Source organism: Galleria mellonella, unplaced genomic scaffold (genome assembly GCF_026898425.1).
Source record: "Galleria mellonella isolate WM207_F2 unplaced genomic scaffold, CSIRO_AGI_GalMel_v1 utg171, whole genome shotgun sequence".
NCBI classification, from domain to species: domain Eukaryota; kingdom Metazoa; phylum Arthropoda; class Insecta; order Lepidoptera; family Pyralidae; genus Galleria; species Galleria mellonella.
In genome coordinates, this window is record NW_026442014.1 from 3,854,903 (window position 1) to 3,872,405 (window position 17,503).

At 33.8% G+C, this 17,503-nt stretch overlaps 1 protein-coding gene across 2 annotated transcripts; it reads left to right on the forward strand.

Moving 5' to 3' along the window:
- The first annotated feature begins 566 nt into the window (after positions 1 to 566).
- LOC113518381 (protein scarlet-like) lies at positions 567 to 17,478 on the forward strand. Of its 2 annotated transcripts, XM_026903280.3 has the most exons (13): positions 567 to 804; positions 3,849 to 4,078; positions 6,466 to 6,514; positions 7,161 to 7,344; positions 8,647 to 8,799; positions 9,683 to 9,921; positions 10,615 to 10,825; positions 10,979 to 11,007; positions 11,614 to 11,719; positions 12,363 to 12,593; positions 13,223 to 13,358; positions 14,009 to 14,397; positions 16,044 to 16,177. In XM_026903280.3, the coding sequence occupies exons 2-12, from the start codon at positions 3,871 to 3,873 to the stop codon at positions 14,395 to 14,397; spliced, it is 1,935 nt and encodes a 644-aa protein (XP_026759081.2). In that variant the 5' UTR covers positions 567 to 804; positions 3,849 to 3,870; the 3' UTR covers positions 16,044 to 16,177. The 2 variants fall into 2 exon arrangements, with proteins under 2 accessions (XP_026759081.2, XP_052748867.1); XM_052892907.1 differs by lacking the exon at positions 14,009 to 14,397 and having other exon boundaries at positions 16,044 to 17,478.
- Positions 17,479 to 17,503: the final 25 nt, after the last annotated feature.

Here is a 17,503-nt window from a genome sequence, read left to right on the forward strand (position 1 = left end):
TCGACATGTAAACCAGCCTCGTGCTGCAGCGTCAGCAATTACTTAGTTAGGCATTTAGCCTATCAGCTCGACCTCCACGCGGTTCCCCCTGGAAACCATCGTAACTAATTTATCGTTGAATTCGTCACGATGGACTAACCGACCTGTCTTTACATTTTTTCCTGTCATCCCTCACTGGTGCCCCGCCAATGTATACCGATAGCGCAGGCGGGATTACTATTCCATTGTCATTCCATAAAAAAAAACACGGCATTACCCACTGTAATCGGTGAAAATCAGTTTTTAGTTTTGTACTTCCAAATTTGTATAGAGATGAATTTATTTGCCATTTTAAGCAATTCAGCAGGCTTTGGACTTTGGACTTTGGGAGACTTTGGGCTTTGACTTCATTCCCGCTAACCGCTTACCATTAAGTGGGCCGTACACTTGTTTGCCACCTCAGTGGTATAAAAAAAATCAATCCCGTTTTATATTTTATTTCATTACTTGATCAACTACCAGATGTTCGATTGATAGATCTTACAATATTTTCCTAGTCTGTCTGCCATAAACACAAATAGCTGAGTTAACCACAACCAGTCCGAATTTGAATGTAAAAGGGTGCGCACGTCGCGGCCCGAGAACTTCGAACTCGTTACCATTGCGAAGCTGAATAAATTTAATTAATTAATTCCCATTAAAAATAATTACTAGACTATTAGTGATTTTAAAATATTTGTTTTTTTTTATGTGTATAGTGATTAAAAAAGCCCACGTAAAGGATCATTACAATTAATTAACTAGAATTTCACAAGTTTCTAGATGGTGAGTTTCTATATCTCATATTTCACGCGGTCTTTGGTTTCTGATGTGTTTATTCAACTTTATAATATACTAGTTATTTCCCGTCACTTTTCCGTGCATCAGTATATGATTTACTATATGTATTAATTTAGTATTTTAATAGGTACCTATATCCGTATAGCAAAATTCATTCAAATCTGTCCCTTCGTTTATGAGTGATTAAGTTACAAACATACAAACATCTTTAATAATTAGTATAATAAATTTTAATAATTAATTAATAAATTAATTTTATAAATTAGTAAAATATATAAAATTAGCAATATTTACTATAGTAATTCTGTATTTGTAGGTAATGACTGTTAAATCAATAACTGAACATTGTTTTGATTTTTGACCAATTATTTTGATTTAAAAAGTAAACCACTAAAAATATTAAAAAAAAAAATTCTATGCGACCAATATGTAAATATAACCAGCCTATACCGTTAGCGCGGGCGGAGTTGCCATTCCATTATCATCCGTAAAAAAAGAAAATGTAAGTATATTTTATCAGATAAAAAAAAAATCCAAATCGATTTATAGCTGACGGAGTTATAACAAATATAAAAAAATACAATCGTTTTGAGAATTAACTATGTTAAAGTATATGCTATGAATAACTATAATAGGCATGTGCATTAATATTCTATTATATTTAATGTCTGTTATACCTATATGTTATAACGCAATATTCTGTTGGTGTTCCTTAAATAAATAAATATCTTCTCTTTGAAGTGGATTGAAAATAAATATCATTATAATATGTGAATTTATTTGCTGTCTATTAAGAAAAAAGTATCTCATGAATGTTGAGATAAAAGTACATAAGTACTATTTAACATTTTAATTGAATGACAATAATGTGTGTACAAAATATGCTGATAAAAACGAACTCGGCCTTTCGAATTTGTAATTTAATACTGTTTTTAAAAAAAATATTTTTGTTCGCAACGATTTTATAATACTCGAATATATATAGAAGAGATATCTTAAACCATTGGACCGATATACGGACCACTTAATGATAAATTAACATAAATAAACATGTTAATTAAAAGAAAAAAAATAGAAGCAATACTAACAAAAAGTAAGTCGAGATTATTCAGAGGTTCTATAAGAATTTCTGATCTCTTTTTCTCTCTTTTTGGTAGCGTAGAATATTCTGTTTTTACCTATTAGAGTTTAAAATTCAAAAGAAGTTGGTAAAAGTTAGTATCAAAACAAGAAAGTGGTTGTTTCGTATGTAAAATTAAGGTAAACTGGTCCACTTTTTAATTGATGCTATTGACATAAAATACCGTTCTCCGCTATTTAATATGTTATTTATTTTATATTTATGTACAAACTTAATTTTATAGATTTACTTCTTAAAAACCGTATCATATACGAGTCTGATTCGAATACAAAGATTTTCATAAAAATTAAAAATAATGAGGATAGAGATTACTTTTTAAATTACATTATATATATATTTTTTTAATTTGTAAAGTACAGAATGGATGACAGAAAGAGAGATAGGACTCTTCCTAGAGAGAGAGATAGCAAATAACCATAATTAAGATACACAGTTACCTAATAATTTTAATGCGGTATTTCATCTTTCACGCTAGAACACAGCTTGTAAACAAATTTCTTGGTAGCAAAATTTATAGATGTGACAGACTTACTCAACAGACTTAATTGCACTAACTGTGCATATATGTTTTTTTTTTTTTTTTTTTTTTTATTTTGTTTGTATATTGTGCTATTTCTTCGCCATTCTGTACTAATTTTGATAATTCCTCCTAAACGCCGTCATGACCACCCTTACTACGTATCACGATTGAAACTATCTTCTATTTAAGAACGTTTAATTAAAGGACCATTTTCAAGGCATTTAAAAAAATATAAACAAATAGAGAGAAGATCCGTTTTAAACAAAATACAATACGTCTCGCATAATCCACTAATAGGATTGTACTAATGGATTAATAATTAGGCCCTCACCACGAGATTCCTAATCAGTATGGCGAGTTATACAAAATGAATCGTATAGCGATTTCTATAAAGCACATTGTTAGTCCTCAATCAAAAGTAACTGCTTAATTCCTGATCAACTTCATGTAACGCCGAGTAACGGGTAAATGTTACCGCGGACGGCTGGCGAGGACGGCAGTAACCCTACACCTTGGGCGCAGCGTTACGAGGGGGAAAGTGGTCCGGCCTCGTTTGTAGAACGAGCCCGTAGTGTAACGGCCGAGTGTACACGGGTAGAGTAAATGCTAATCCACCATTTAGCATCAATTAACTGCTATTGTTGGCAAGTGCAAACTAAACAAGCATTTGGCCCAATTAGGCTTATATCCAAAAAAGCGTTTGCAGATTTTGTCACAATTAGGAAGAAACGCCGCAACACTTAATGTGTGGCTTTAGCCCACTCATACATAAACGATATATCTCCTTTGGAAAACACGCTCTATATCCTTTGGAGATAAAAATTTTACTATAAGAAACGTCTTAAAATTCCTATTTTTAATAGGAATTAGTAGCAAACTTAATAAAAAGGGCGAACACAAAAGATCATGGAAAGGTCGCAGTGTCACAGGATTTTCTGCAATTTTGTCCAAAATACTTTTGTGAGACAAGAGACATTTTGTCCACAAACAAAGTATCTTACTTCTGTTTTTTTCTCGTCTGCCCAGGCTTTTAAATACATTATATCATCATTATATCAACCATTAACTGTCCGCTGCTTAACATAGGCCTCCACCATAAGGAAAGTTTTGCCAGCTTTGCAGGCGGAATGGCAATTAGGCTTTTGCTGATGCATCAAGAGACTCTAAAATCTTTTTTGTTTTTACTTTGAACTTCAAAATCAGACCAACCGGTCTAATAAGTAATAAATAAAGAATATAACGAGAGATAACAAAAATATATATATTTAAATAATAAAGTAAGAAATTTAAATTTGATATTTGTTCTAATTACATATAATACACATAGGTTTCAAAATGTCTTACTCAAAATTATTTTTCCTTCCGCAGTGCCAAATGTCGTGACCCAAAAATGAAAGAAGCCGATTTAAAACTGCCCACGCGTAATCTCCTGACCGGTGCTGTGGTGAAGTGGGAAGATGATGAGATGGGCGGCTTTGCGGACAACCCTCAAAATCTCACGCTTTCGTGGAAAGACTTGTCGGTGTACAGAAGAAAGAAACACCAGACCAGTATATGGAGATCACCGACGTATGAAGACATTAAGGTTCTGCATGGCGGTGAGTAATTTTTTTACTGATGAAAGGTACCACGATTGAACACGATCTCATCTGATCGTATCTGACAATGTGGTCTAAGATGGAGCTCACAGACCCACGAATAGCCTCTTCACATTTGCCTTAATTTGGTCTAGATTATATGTGGTTGAAAAAACATAAGTAGGGACAGAGTTCCACTCCTTGGCCGTACGCATAGTGAAGAAAGACACAAAGCGCTTCGTGCGTATAAATGGTACGTCTACGATATATGGGTGGAGTCTCTCGCGCCATCTGGTCGTCCAATGCTAAAAGGGTAGTGAGTAATGTAAACCATGAATTGCAGTTAACTGTCTATTGCTAAACGTAGCCTCTCCCACAGCAGGGTTTTTACCAATAGTTGCCACGCTGAACAGGCGGATTGGCAACCGCAGTTAGGCTTTAGAGATGTTTTGAGAGGAACGCTGCTGCCTGTCACTCGCTCTCGCTTAGTCGCCTCTTACGACACCCACAGGAAAGGAAAGGAGGCCTATTTTATGCTACGACCTACACGACTTATCAATTATGAATTGAATTGTCAGTATCCAAAATTCCAAGCAAACATTTAAGGCATTTTTGCAGGACAATAACCTATTCGTCATGTCCCACATATTTGACCCAAGAATAAACGTAATATAATGTATTCTCGAGATTCTTTATTCTACATTTAAATAATATTATTTAAAGTGGTATTTTTAATAGATGATAATGAATGGTAATCTCGCCTTTACTATCGGTATACACTGGTAAGGCACCAGTGAGAAATGATAGGTGAGGATGAAAGCAGGTCAGTTGGCCAATTGTGACGTATTCCACAAGAATTAATCACGATGGTTTTCAGAAGGAACCGCATGGCGATCGACTTGATATTGGTAGCAATGGGGCTGTTAGATCCTATTACTAACAACTCCCTTTTCTCTCTGTTTAAATTGGTCATCTTCCATCGACATGTTTTATTCATTTTCAACCGATTTCGAAAAGAAGAAGGTTCTTAATTCGGTTGTATTTTTTTTTATGTTTGTTACTTCATAACTGTCAATTCTAAACCAATTTGGAAAATTATTTTTTTGATCTGAATAGATATGCTTCCACATTGGTTCCATAAAATTTTTATCAAAATCGGTTCAGTAGTTTGATTTTTAGATCAATATAATTGGTTTTGTTAACTTATTACTTAATCATAAACTTTAACTACAAAATAAGATTAGTAAAATACTAATCAATATTATAATTAAATTTATAACGATTGAAGTAGCTTTTTTTATTATTTCATATTTTATTATCCAAGAAACATAGTTGACAAGAGTATTAATATTAATTTCGAATCAACATAAAGATGCTGAATAAGAATTGGTATTAATTAATGAATAAAAAATAAATGGGTTTGTTTATGACATTTAATAATAAGGGCCGATTTCACAATAAACAATTATAAACCGGTATTTTGAATTAACAGCATCCAGTTTCTTATTAATAGATAACAAAATGTATCTATCATTTAGCTTAATATCGTTCCAACACTGTCTTGATTGAAATTATGTATTAAGTACGACACAATTTAGCAGCTATTATATAGCTATTATATTGTGTCGTACTTAATACATCTGTTTCTATGAACGATAAGTAAGAATTGTTAGAATTATCACGGAAATAATCTTAAAATTTGTTATTCGCGAAGAGTTTTGAAAATCATAAAAATAAAAAATTACACCGGGTAGCCCTGCTTCATGAGCGCCGCAGCTTATCTCGTTAAGACGGACCGTATGCTTTTTTTTATACTACTTAGAATTACAGTACATTCACATTACAGTAAATTCACGCCATATCCTATCCTTCAAACCGAAACACAGCCATGCAAACACAACTGCTTCACGGTTGAAATACGAATGGGACAGAAGTACCCAGCTATCGACTTTTCTACAAAGTCTCCCTCTGGTATATGTTCTCTCTCTGGTGTATGTTCCTCTGGTATGCTTGATTGCCATGTGATCCCGGCACAGAATAGGACACCCTATCCGTTCCTGGGTGTGTCACAGCCAGCAGGTTTTCATACAGCTACATTCACCTATACTGGTTATGATGACTAGCCATATATTATATATATAAAATGTACATATATACCCTATCAGACCGAGCGTCATGCGCACCCTGATAACGATCGTACTTAATTTCATAATTATTAATTCCAAATGAATTCATAATAATAGACCAACTGTCCTGATTTCATCCTCATCCTCTCAGCCTCCACTGGTGCCCCGCCAGCATATAACAGTAGTGCAAGTGGAATTTCTATTCCATTATCATCAGTTAAAAACCTATATAGGTACACTGCTATCTCTCCCAATTACTGTATGGCTATTTTTTTGTTTCAGTGAGTGGAACAGTCTCGTCAGGAAACTTAGTAGCTTTGATGGGTTCAAGGTAAAGTATTAATTTAATTATTTTATACTCTTTTAAACAATTACAAAAAATAGAAGACTCTCGATTCTACTGTATTTCTTTTTATGTACACGAATAAATCAATAGTAAAATTATTGGATTGGATATTTCTTTTTATTTTTTTGATCTATAAAGTGTACATTCCCGTGTTATGTATTCCTATATTAATTTTATCTCAATTGCATATTTTTTTTTAATAATTGGACATGACAGAGGAACAAGTAACTCTACAACAAAATAATTGTTTTTTTTTTATACAACTTCGAATGGCAAACAAGCTGACGATCCACCTGATGGAAAGTGGTAACCATCGCCTATAGACATGAGCAGTACCATGGACATAACAGAGTATACTCTTTCGCTCATGATACCCCCCATGCGTTGCCACTCCTGAGAACTCAGATGTTATTCATCTGTACTCTGTAAATTCACGCCATATCCCAACCTTGTTTGTCATGTTAAGGGATAATACTGAAGGTAAAATTATGAAAATGAAAATCATTCTGGCAGTATCTCATTTGTAAAAGCTATCAAGTTGTTTAAGCTACACCCAATATCCTTTTTCTGATCTTATCAATAACAGAAAAATAAAAAAAATATATATTGAATACTTATTTTGTAAAAATAGTGGAGCCGGAAAAACGACATTGCTAGCTGCGATCAGTCGCCGCGACAAAAGTGCTCTAACTGGATACCTGATGCTGAATGGAAGACTGGCTGGTGCAGATCTTATAGCTCGGATATCCGGCTTTTTACCGCAGGAGGATCTTTCAATAGATTACCTGACCGTGGCCGAACATATGGAGTTTACGGTGAGTGAAGTCAGAAATGCCGAGTGGTTCCAGCATAGAAAATACCACCCCGTCCTTTCCCGTGGGTGTTGTAAAAGATGACTACGAGAGGGCGAGGAATGGGTAGCAGCATCGCTCTTAAAACATCTTTAAAGTCTAGCTGTAGTTGCCAATCTGCCTGCCAAGCGTGGCAACTGCTGGTAAAACCCTCCAAGCTAGAGGCTTATGTTCAGCAGTAGATAGTTAAAGGGTGATATGATGAAAGTCAGAAATCAACACAAGGATAACAATCATCATCATTTCAGCCATTATCTGTCAACTGTTGAACATAAGCCTCCCCCATAGACTACCAAAAGGACCGATCCTGAGCCACTTGCATCCACTGACTCCCTGCAATGCATTTGAGGTCGTACACTCCATCTAGCGAAGGAGCGTCCTTCACTGCGTTTATCCGTACAGAGTCGCAACTAAAGATAATCATATTAATATATATGTTAACCATTAAATTTAGATCTCCTGCCTACCCTGTAAGGTACCAGACGTGAAAATAAACTCTAAGAGGGCCAAACAATCGCATTTATTTTTCAAATGAAATAGTAACGATAATTCCACCTACGCTATCGGTAATTCGGAATCTATTAAAAAGGTATCAATGAGGAATGATAACTGAGGACAAAGTGAAATCAGTCGATCAGTTGAGACAAATTTACAGTGATTTAACCACAATGGTTTTCCGAAAAGACCATATGGACGTAAAACAAAGTTTGGTATCAGCAGTAGATTCGCTAATCCCCATTATTAACAATCTCTTCACTCTTACAAAAGTAGCTCTTTATAATGTACCTCAATCGGTTTTATTATGTAAGATATCCGTGGTTTTTTGTTGCTAAATTGAAACCGTCACTTTAATTGGGTGAACGAACTCAAATCGTATTCCATCAGTTACAGTATGTTTTTGTTAGTTTTGTAGAAACATTTCAGCAGAGTTTCATAAATCGAAGCAGTGAGAAATTGGCGGATTTTCTCCTCTCTTCCTTTTCCTCGACAATTAGTCATGAAATATGGTAAACATTTTGGATACGGGATGAAGCAGAATAAAGGTTAGTTTTTAATGTGGTTAACACATACCCCAATTACGCAGACTGACTTCACAAAGGAAAATATTCTCAGTTCAATTTTCTAGTGTCGACATATATTACGCAATATTTTTCTCAATTTTGAACCAATTTAGGTGATTCTTACAATCTTTTTCTTATAAAACAACATAACTCCTCTAAACTATGAAAGAAAAACCTTAATTAATCCGAACTCCTTCTCAAACAGGCACGATTAATGATGGATAAGCGATCGTCGAAAACAATGAGGGCAAAGCGTATACAACAATTGCTGAGCGAGCTTGGAGTGCAGAACTGTACTCGGACTCAGCTGAAGGCCCTGTCTGGAGGCGAACGCAAGAGGGTAGCCTTGGCTGTACAGGTAAATAACCAATAACAATAAGCCTTTGCACTTCATCATCATCATTAGCATTTGAACAATGGCTCCTCTTCCATATACTAGGAACGATTATTGAAAGAAAGAAAGAAAGAAACTTTATTTTGTACAAACATCCACAGTATATTTTACATTGCAACAAATAATCTTACCTATTTTTACCATGAAGCTATATGTCCTTGCCTAGACTATTATAATTTCGCATCAGGTGCTTTAATAGTAGGGCTATCAGACTAAAAAATATTATTTATGGTAACATTGTTGCCCCCTTAATAAAAAGACAAACGAATAGATAGATAGATAATTTATTTACATTACTTAAAGCAGACAAATTACAATAAAGAAAAACATACTATGTGTATGTTACATATACACAGTAAAAGAGATAAAAGAATGAAAATAAAAAAGCAACAAAACAAAAAAAAAAAACAATAAGCAAAATATTTAAACCAACAATTTCCTTTCTTTCCTTTTCTTCATGCGTGTGCCATAGTAACACAAAATGGTCACAACTCAATTTATTGCTTTGCCCTAAAAAGAACAAAACACTAATCTATATATCGATAGATACATTATCCTTACTGTGTACATGAGATAGATTGAAACGGAAACATTTGGTATTTTATTTTTTGTCTTGTATAGTATATGCTAATAAAAATTTACTAAGAAATACGTTTGCTACTTATCTAGGAGAGCTGATCTTGCAGGCGATTATATACATCTGTAAGCTTTTAAATACCATTAGAAGAGCTGTATACTTGATTACCACCTGGTAAAACCAAATATTCTATTAGGAGACTCTTTCAGTCCTATCAATAAATGAATTGTTGGATGAACCTATCATTTTCTAATACAATAAATATTACAGCTACTAAATGATCCTCCGATTCTGTTTTGCGATGAGCCCACAACTGGGTTGGACAGTTGGGCCGCTAGCGCTGTGGTATCGAGACTCAGGAAGCTAGCACTTGGAGGTAAACTGGTAATCTGCTCAGTCCACCAGCCTGCTTCAGGAGTCTTCGAGCTGTTCCACCAAGTGGTCCTATTGGCTAATGGCAGAACAGCATTTCATGGGACAATAGACCAAGCTGCAGAATTCTTTGGATCGTAAGTAACTTGAGTCTAGAATAGCTTGAGATTCTAATAATTATGAAACTTTTTATTAGACTTTAGATATGAAAGGTAAATTATTCTTTACATAATGTTATAGAAAGAGGATTTTAATTCCCAGATTTTTTTTTATATGAATATTTATTTTTATTTCAATATCTATGTGAAGACGGAGGTAAAATTTCGATTTGCATAAGCGTATTTAAGAGGAAGATACAGCGGATGCATCATGAACTTAAATCTTATGTTGTAAACGTTGTAAACCATGGGCTGCGATGGTGACTGACTATTAGGCATACCATATATTGCACAACCAAACTGACTATATAAAACAATCCTTATTAATATATTATAAACGTGAAGTTGAGTGTATTTTAATGGTTCATTATCTCTTAGCACCTCAACGGTTCAACTATTAATCATGATATTGGTATACCATTGAGATGGAGAAAAATATAGACAACTTTTTATCTCAATCAAGCAATATAAAATTGTTTGAATAAAAATAATAAATAATAATTGCTACAAAGTCACACAAATATCTTCGAGCAAGGATACTCTGTAATATAAAGAATCCGACCCGAGTCGATAGAGTAAAACGTTTGTTTCCTAAATTGGCCCGACCGGGAATCGCACCCGGGATCTCATTACACAAAACAATGTGCCTATAATCAATCCCCCTTTATACAGATTAAACTACAAATGCCCTGTGGGTTTCAACGCAGCAGAATACTACGTGACGTTACTTGGTGTGCAACTTGATAAGGAATTGGAAAGCCGGGAACGGATCAGGCGTATATGTGATGAGTACCAGCGCTCGGAGATAGCTGCGGATATAGAGAGTAAAGTGGAGGAAGTACAAGACGAAGCGGAATATTTCAATGGAGAGACCGATGGAAAGGTAAGGCTTTGAAAACGTTTTGGTAGTTTGATAGAAATAAATTCATCAATATGTTTTTTTATGTTTGAAATTTCAGTTTCTTTTTTAACTGATTAAGTACAAGTGTATTTTTTCTTGTAATTTTAATCTCTAAATATTTACTTTTTATTTCAGAATGAAGCCTTCCGAAGATATTTAACTCTGTAAGTACATGAGAGTTCTTTCTTGAATCATTCATTCCACTCAATTCAAATTTATTACCGCTCCAGACGATTTGTGTCTTATAGAAAACCGCAAACAAAACAGCAGTTATGCAGTTTTTACCATCTTCAGGATTTTTTTTTTACAACACTGGGGGCAAACGAGCATGCGGCTCACCTGATGGTAAATGACTACCGCCGCCCATGATCACCCACAACACCAGCGGCATTGCAGGTGTGCTGCCGGCCTTTTAAAAAGGAATATACTCTTTTCTTGAAGGTTATGTTAGGATATATCAAATTTAATTTTACGTGGTTTTCAAATACTTTCTTTTCTTAATAGCCTATTTCATTTATATCTTATTACTAGGCATGGGTTTTTTCACGTACCAGGTGCCTACTATTATCACACTGGCTACTTGGCTTGGTATAATATTATTTTTAGTTTTCCCTCTATTTCTCCAGTGTAATGTACTCGTTTCTTTTAATATCGTGTAGTTAAATGAAAAGAAATGGTGACATTGTATTGTTAACACCGTTACCACACAAAAACTAAATTACTTCAGTTTAATTTAATAAACAATCACATTTTCTTTATTCATTTTACAGAGTCAAAGTTAATTACTTCGTCCAATTTTACTGGTTAATGTGGAGAAATATACAGTCCATAAAACACAACAGCTCAATATGGATAGCAGAATTTGTACTTCTAATGGTAAGCAATTGTATAGTTACTATTCCCTTTCTTTTTTTAACTTTCATATTCAAATTTATATATTCAAACTAGCATTCAAGTAAGTTGTTATGAAAATCCATTAATATCCCACTGTTGGGCATGGATCTTCCCCATAAAAGAAGGGTACTAGTCTACTATTACCTTATAGGTAATAAAAATACTGGATATCATACCATAATATATATATATATATATATATATATATATATATATATATATATATATATATATATATTCTCTTGTCGTAACCAAATCTTCATGTCATATAGGTCGACAATGCATTAATAATGCCATAACTTTAAACGATAATATGGCCAAATAGGGGTGAAAAAGATTATTAGTAATGGATTCTAAATAGTGCTATTGCTAGCAATATACCTTAGATATACCTAGAAAGTAATAAAACGGGTCGTCATCATCATCGTCATATCAGCCATTATCTATTTACTGCTGAACATAGACCTCCCCCATAGACTGCCTTAAGGAACAGTTCTAAGCTACCTGCAACCACAAACTCCCTGCAATGCATTTGAGATCGTCCTACAGTTACTCAAGTATCTTTTTTAAAACGAATCTAATATTATAAGATCTCATTAATACCGACTAAACAATTCTTCCACAGTTCGTCGGCTTAATAATCTCAATTCCATACATGGGACACTTCGACGAACTCGACCAGCGAGACATTCAAAACGTCCAAGGTCTCTTGTACCTCACCATTACGGAGACGATATTCCTCTTCATCTATGCAGTCTTCATCACCTTCCCGAGTGAGGTTCCTGTACTGCTTAGAGAGACAGCCAGTGGATTGTACTCGCCGCTTCCTTATTATCTATCTAAGATGATATTTTGGGTAAGTATATTTCTTTAATTGCAATTGGTAATGGCAAACAATTTGATGGCCTGATGAAAAGTAGTTTTTTTTTTTAAGATGAAAAGTAGTAATTATAACATACAGACTATATTACTGAGGACTATGATATTAAGTTTTCATACCTTTTAAATACACTGTCATATTAGCAAAAAGCCCTTTAAGCAGAAACAGCCATAAAAGCACAACTGTTACACGACAGAAATACTAGTGGAAATGAAGTACCCTTAGTACAAATTCGACCTCCGATTCGTGTCTAGTCGCTTTAGATTTCATAGACTTTTTAAGTACAAAACAAATAAAGCTAATTATAACAAACAAATAAATTTATTTATCGCATTGAGTATTTTAATGCATTTTATATTATTAATATTAATAGATTTGGTCTTTATTTAGATATTAACATATTATAAATCTACTTATAATGCTTATAGGCTAGTACACACAATCAAATTAAATAATAAATTCAATTAAATTTAGTTTAAAATTTCCAAAGCCGTAAAGAAACGAGTAGAAAATGATATCTTTTTGCCTTTTTTATTCTTTATACGTTACAAATTAAAGATATGTAATATTACATCTTTGAAAACTGTCTCTGTCTCTATTTTCAGATCCCCAGAGCAATTATAGAACCGATATTATATGCTTCGTTGATTTTCGGTGTCGCCGGACTACACGGCGGCTTTTACGGTTGGCTTGGATTCACTTTTGTTTGCATTCTATGTGCTAATTTTGCAAATGCCTATGGTAAGTCATTTACTTCACTCTATGTATTCTACAAAATCCTTAATTCGTCTCTTTTAAATTCCATTCGAGCATGATATACCTGTAGTTAGTATAACATGTTATTATTTGTGATATTATATAATCTTTACCCGTAGTTAATATGACTAGTAAAGTCCCTTTTGTATGCCTTGATATACTGTAATGCAATTTTAATTGAAACCTACTTATTCTCACATCACCTACAGACAAAAATATAACTATCAGGATTCTACCAATAAAAAGCATTTCGAAATACCTGACTAAAATTTCGTGCGTGTAACGAAATATATATGTTCATACTTAGACTGAACCTAATTTTGTTAATCATAAACTCTGCTATAATCTCTAAAAAACAAATATTTTTATATTTGTATTTTACACGTTTGTAATAATTTGTAATAGATGTTGTTATATTCAAATTTTTCATAAGGCTCTGAAATTTCGGACTTTTCAAATTTCATGATAGACTCTAATTTCTGACCTAAAACATATTTTGAAATCTGAAATGTTAACCGTAGTTATTCCGATGGAAATACTAAGAGGACAAAATTTATTTGTAGGTGATAAGATTCTAACGTATTTATCGATAATCCTGGTTGGAGGCTAATTACCTTAAATTTCTAATATTGCAGGCTCCTTCCTTTCATCTGTGTTCGACAAAATGGAAACTGCGGCCCTTTTCTCCGTACCCTTTGAGCTGATTGGCACTATGTTCTCTGGCATCTACTTAAACCTAGACAGCGCTTACCCTTACATATCCTGGTTGCGTTACGTCTCGGGCTTTTATTATGGCGTCGAGTCTATCTCCATCCTCCAATGGGATTCCATTGAGTCCATAAACTGCGTTAACATCCCCGGTATGCCTTGCATCAAAACTGGCCCTGACGTTTTAAAAAGATATGGTTACGACCAATCGCATTTCATTAGAAATTGTTGTTGCTTACTAACTATGTACTGTATTGGACACTTAATTGCTTTTATCATGGTTGTTAAAAGAAGCAGAGGCACACCTGTTTATTAGGTAGGTATGAGGTTATATGACTATAGAAAGTTCATTATACACATTTTCCACATAAAATAGCAATAAAGGCGTTGAATTTCTGAGAAAAAATTCTTAAATAAAATAAGAACTCTTAATTGGCAACGAAGGAAAGATATAGCATGACTGAAAACAGGGAGGTTGTTCAAAGACTATTGTATATTGTTTTGTTTGTTTCCTTAGAACTTTGTCATTTATAAACCATTTTGCAATTGTTTTTATCTGAAAGGATATACTTTCAGATTATCATATCATATTTGTCATAAAAAATTTATTAAAAGCAATAAATCAAAGAACTGATTTAGCCACGATTGAAGTCGGCATTTTTTTTTGAGAAACGAAATCCTAAATTATATTATCTATGGATAAAGACAATTTTTATTTAACACCAGATGGGTCACTATATATATATTTTTTTTTTTTCTATACAACATAGAATAGTAATTAAGTTGGCGACCCACCTAATGGAAAGTCACAACCATTGCCTATAGAATTGAAATCACAAAATACGTCGTGATTCTTGCTATTTATAGCAATCTCAATCTAATATAATACGTGTATACCATTCATAGTGATTGGTTAAGACGTTAAGCTTTCAGGTAACAAATAAACTCACATGTACATTTATATATAGTACATCAGAGTAAAACAAGTAAGAGTACTTTATACTTATATACAGCACTTTTTATCAATACTGCTTACACTTTTTATTCAATAGTTTAGTTAAGGAGATAATCTATAAAAAAAATATTTAATTTTTCATGTCACAAAGTAATTTAACAACCGTATGAGATTCACCATAATTATAACCTGCTTCATAGCTTTTCATTTCTGTAGCATGTTTTACCTAGTAGAAACCCAACATCCGAAGCATTAAGGTTTAGTGGGTACTAAATAAGTACATTTTACTCTGTTATTAAAAAACACGACATTCCTATCAAAAAAGTTATAGTCAATGCCACTCAGAATGTTATAAGGGTCTTATGATATTCCATACATCGTAATCTGTTCAGGCATTTAGAAGTTATGGTGATAAAAAAAAATCTCATATGATCATTGTTTCAAAAAACTTATGTTCAATTTTTATGATCCATATATAACGGAAAATTAATGAACTCACAGTGTTTTGCCGTTTCCCATAATTGTTTCGACTTCATCCGAAAGTCTTCTTCAAGGGCATTTGGCGCTTTGCGAGACACTCTTGCCTCGCACTACTGTTTTTTTTTTAATGGATGATAATGGAATGGTGTCCCCGCCTGCGCTATCTGTATACACAAGCGGAGCACCAGTGAGAGATGATAAGTGAAGATGAAGCAGTTCAGTTAGCCCATCGTGATAAATTCACCAAAAGATCAGTCACGATGATTTCCAGGCGGAACCGCGAGGAGGTCGACTTGATAGGGTGTATTGCTAGTAATAAAGTTGCTGATCCCCATTACCAACAATCCCTTCCCCCCCTCGCACTACTGTCGGTAACGACAAAACATAGTGAGTTCCTTAATTTCTAGTTCTATATGTATGTAGACAAACAATGAAAACATTTCACTCCTTGTTGGGCAGTCGTGTAAAAAGCACTTAGCAATCACAATTATCAATAAGCACATACATTCCTCTATTTATCATTGCAGGATCATTTCTATCAGCTGTCTTCGACAATTTGGAGACCGCTGCTTTGATAGCGGTACCATATGATTTAATAAGTTTATTATTCGCTGGTATTTACCTCAATTTGGCCAGTGCGTCACCTTACTTCGCTTGGCTCAAATATATTTCAGGATTTTACTATGGTGTGGAGTGTATATCTATATTGCAATGGGATTCTATAACGAATATCAGGTGTGTGAGTGACAACGATGTCAGATTTCAAGATATGCCTTGTATCACCACTGGGGCCGACGTGCTGATTAGGTTTGGTTACAAACGGGATAATTTTTGGAGAGATTGCTTCTGTTTGGTAGTTATGTATGGTATAGGAAATGTTATTGCATTCCTCATGGTTGTTAAAAGAAGTAGAGGGACACCTGTTTACTAGTAATAATTTTTCAAACTGTATTATTTTATTGAAACTATGTAATTTCAGCATTACTATGAAAAAAAAAGTAAGTTCATAATCATTGTTTGTACTTAAATATATATCTACTAATTGTTCATACTGTTGTTTGTTAGAACTCATTTGAATAGCGTAGAATTAATCTTTGTTTGAATAAAATTATTTGCAAAAAGATTTAAAAGTAGGCAATTACAATTTTTTATATCTTAATTCCGTCATATTTGTGTATATACATATATTTCAATAGATAAGTGTATATAGGTATAATACGCGACGCTAGCATAGGGAAATAGCATCGCTTGCACGGTTAAACAGTGCACCCTGCACGAGGGGGACTATCAGGCACGGCGGCCTTAAGGGGTGGCGAACAGGGCAATCGCCCGGGGCCTCACTCTTGTAGAGGCCTCGCGTAACCCAAGCAAATTTTAAACAACCAGTGAGTGGCATTTTATCTAGTGGCAAGTCGCAAAAACTTCCTGAATTAGGCATTTTAATCGTGAATGAACAAAATTACCAATACTAAAATATAGAAATAAAATAATCAATTGTAAATAAAATGTAAAATAAGACAGTATTTATTGAGTCAGTGGAATTTTTTTTTACTTTCCAATAATTTGAGATAATATACATGTGTATGTCACTATTATTTATTACTATTTGTCATTATTATATTACATGACAAATACCTCAATCAAACAACCAGACCTAGTTTCGCATCATATACTTTCATGAAGGACAAAGGGCCTCGCAAAGACCTACTGCCTCGCAATGGGTAAGGCCGCCGCTGCTGTCAGAAAATAGGCACATTGACGCCAACAAGGCAAGACATGAAAACTTTCCATATTAGTTTTTAATTCATCGTTATATAAGGTAGTAATCAATGTACATGTAATTTCTTATTTTTAAAATATATTTATTAAGAAAACGTTAATTTTTTGCAACCTTCGGCTGTAAAGTCCATAATTGGTATACATACTTACCTACCTATCTATTATTATATTAGGTACTAAATTAGATGTAATAATTAAAACTAGATGT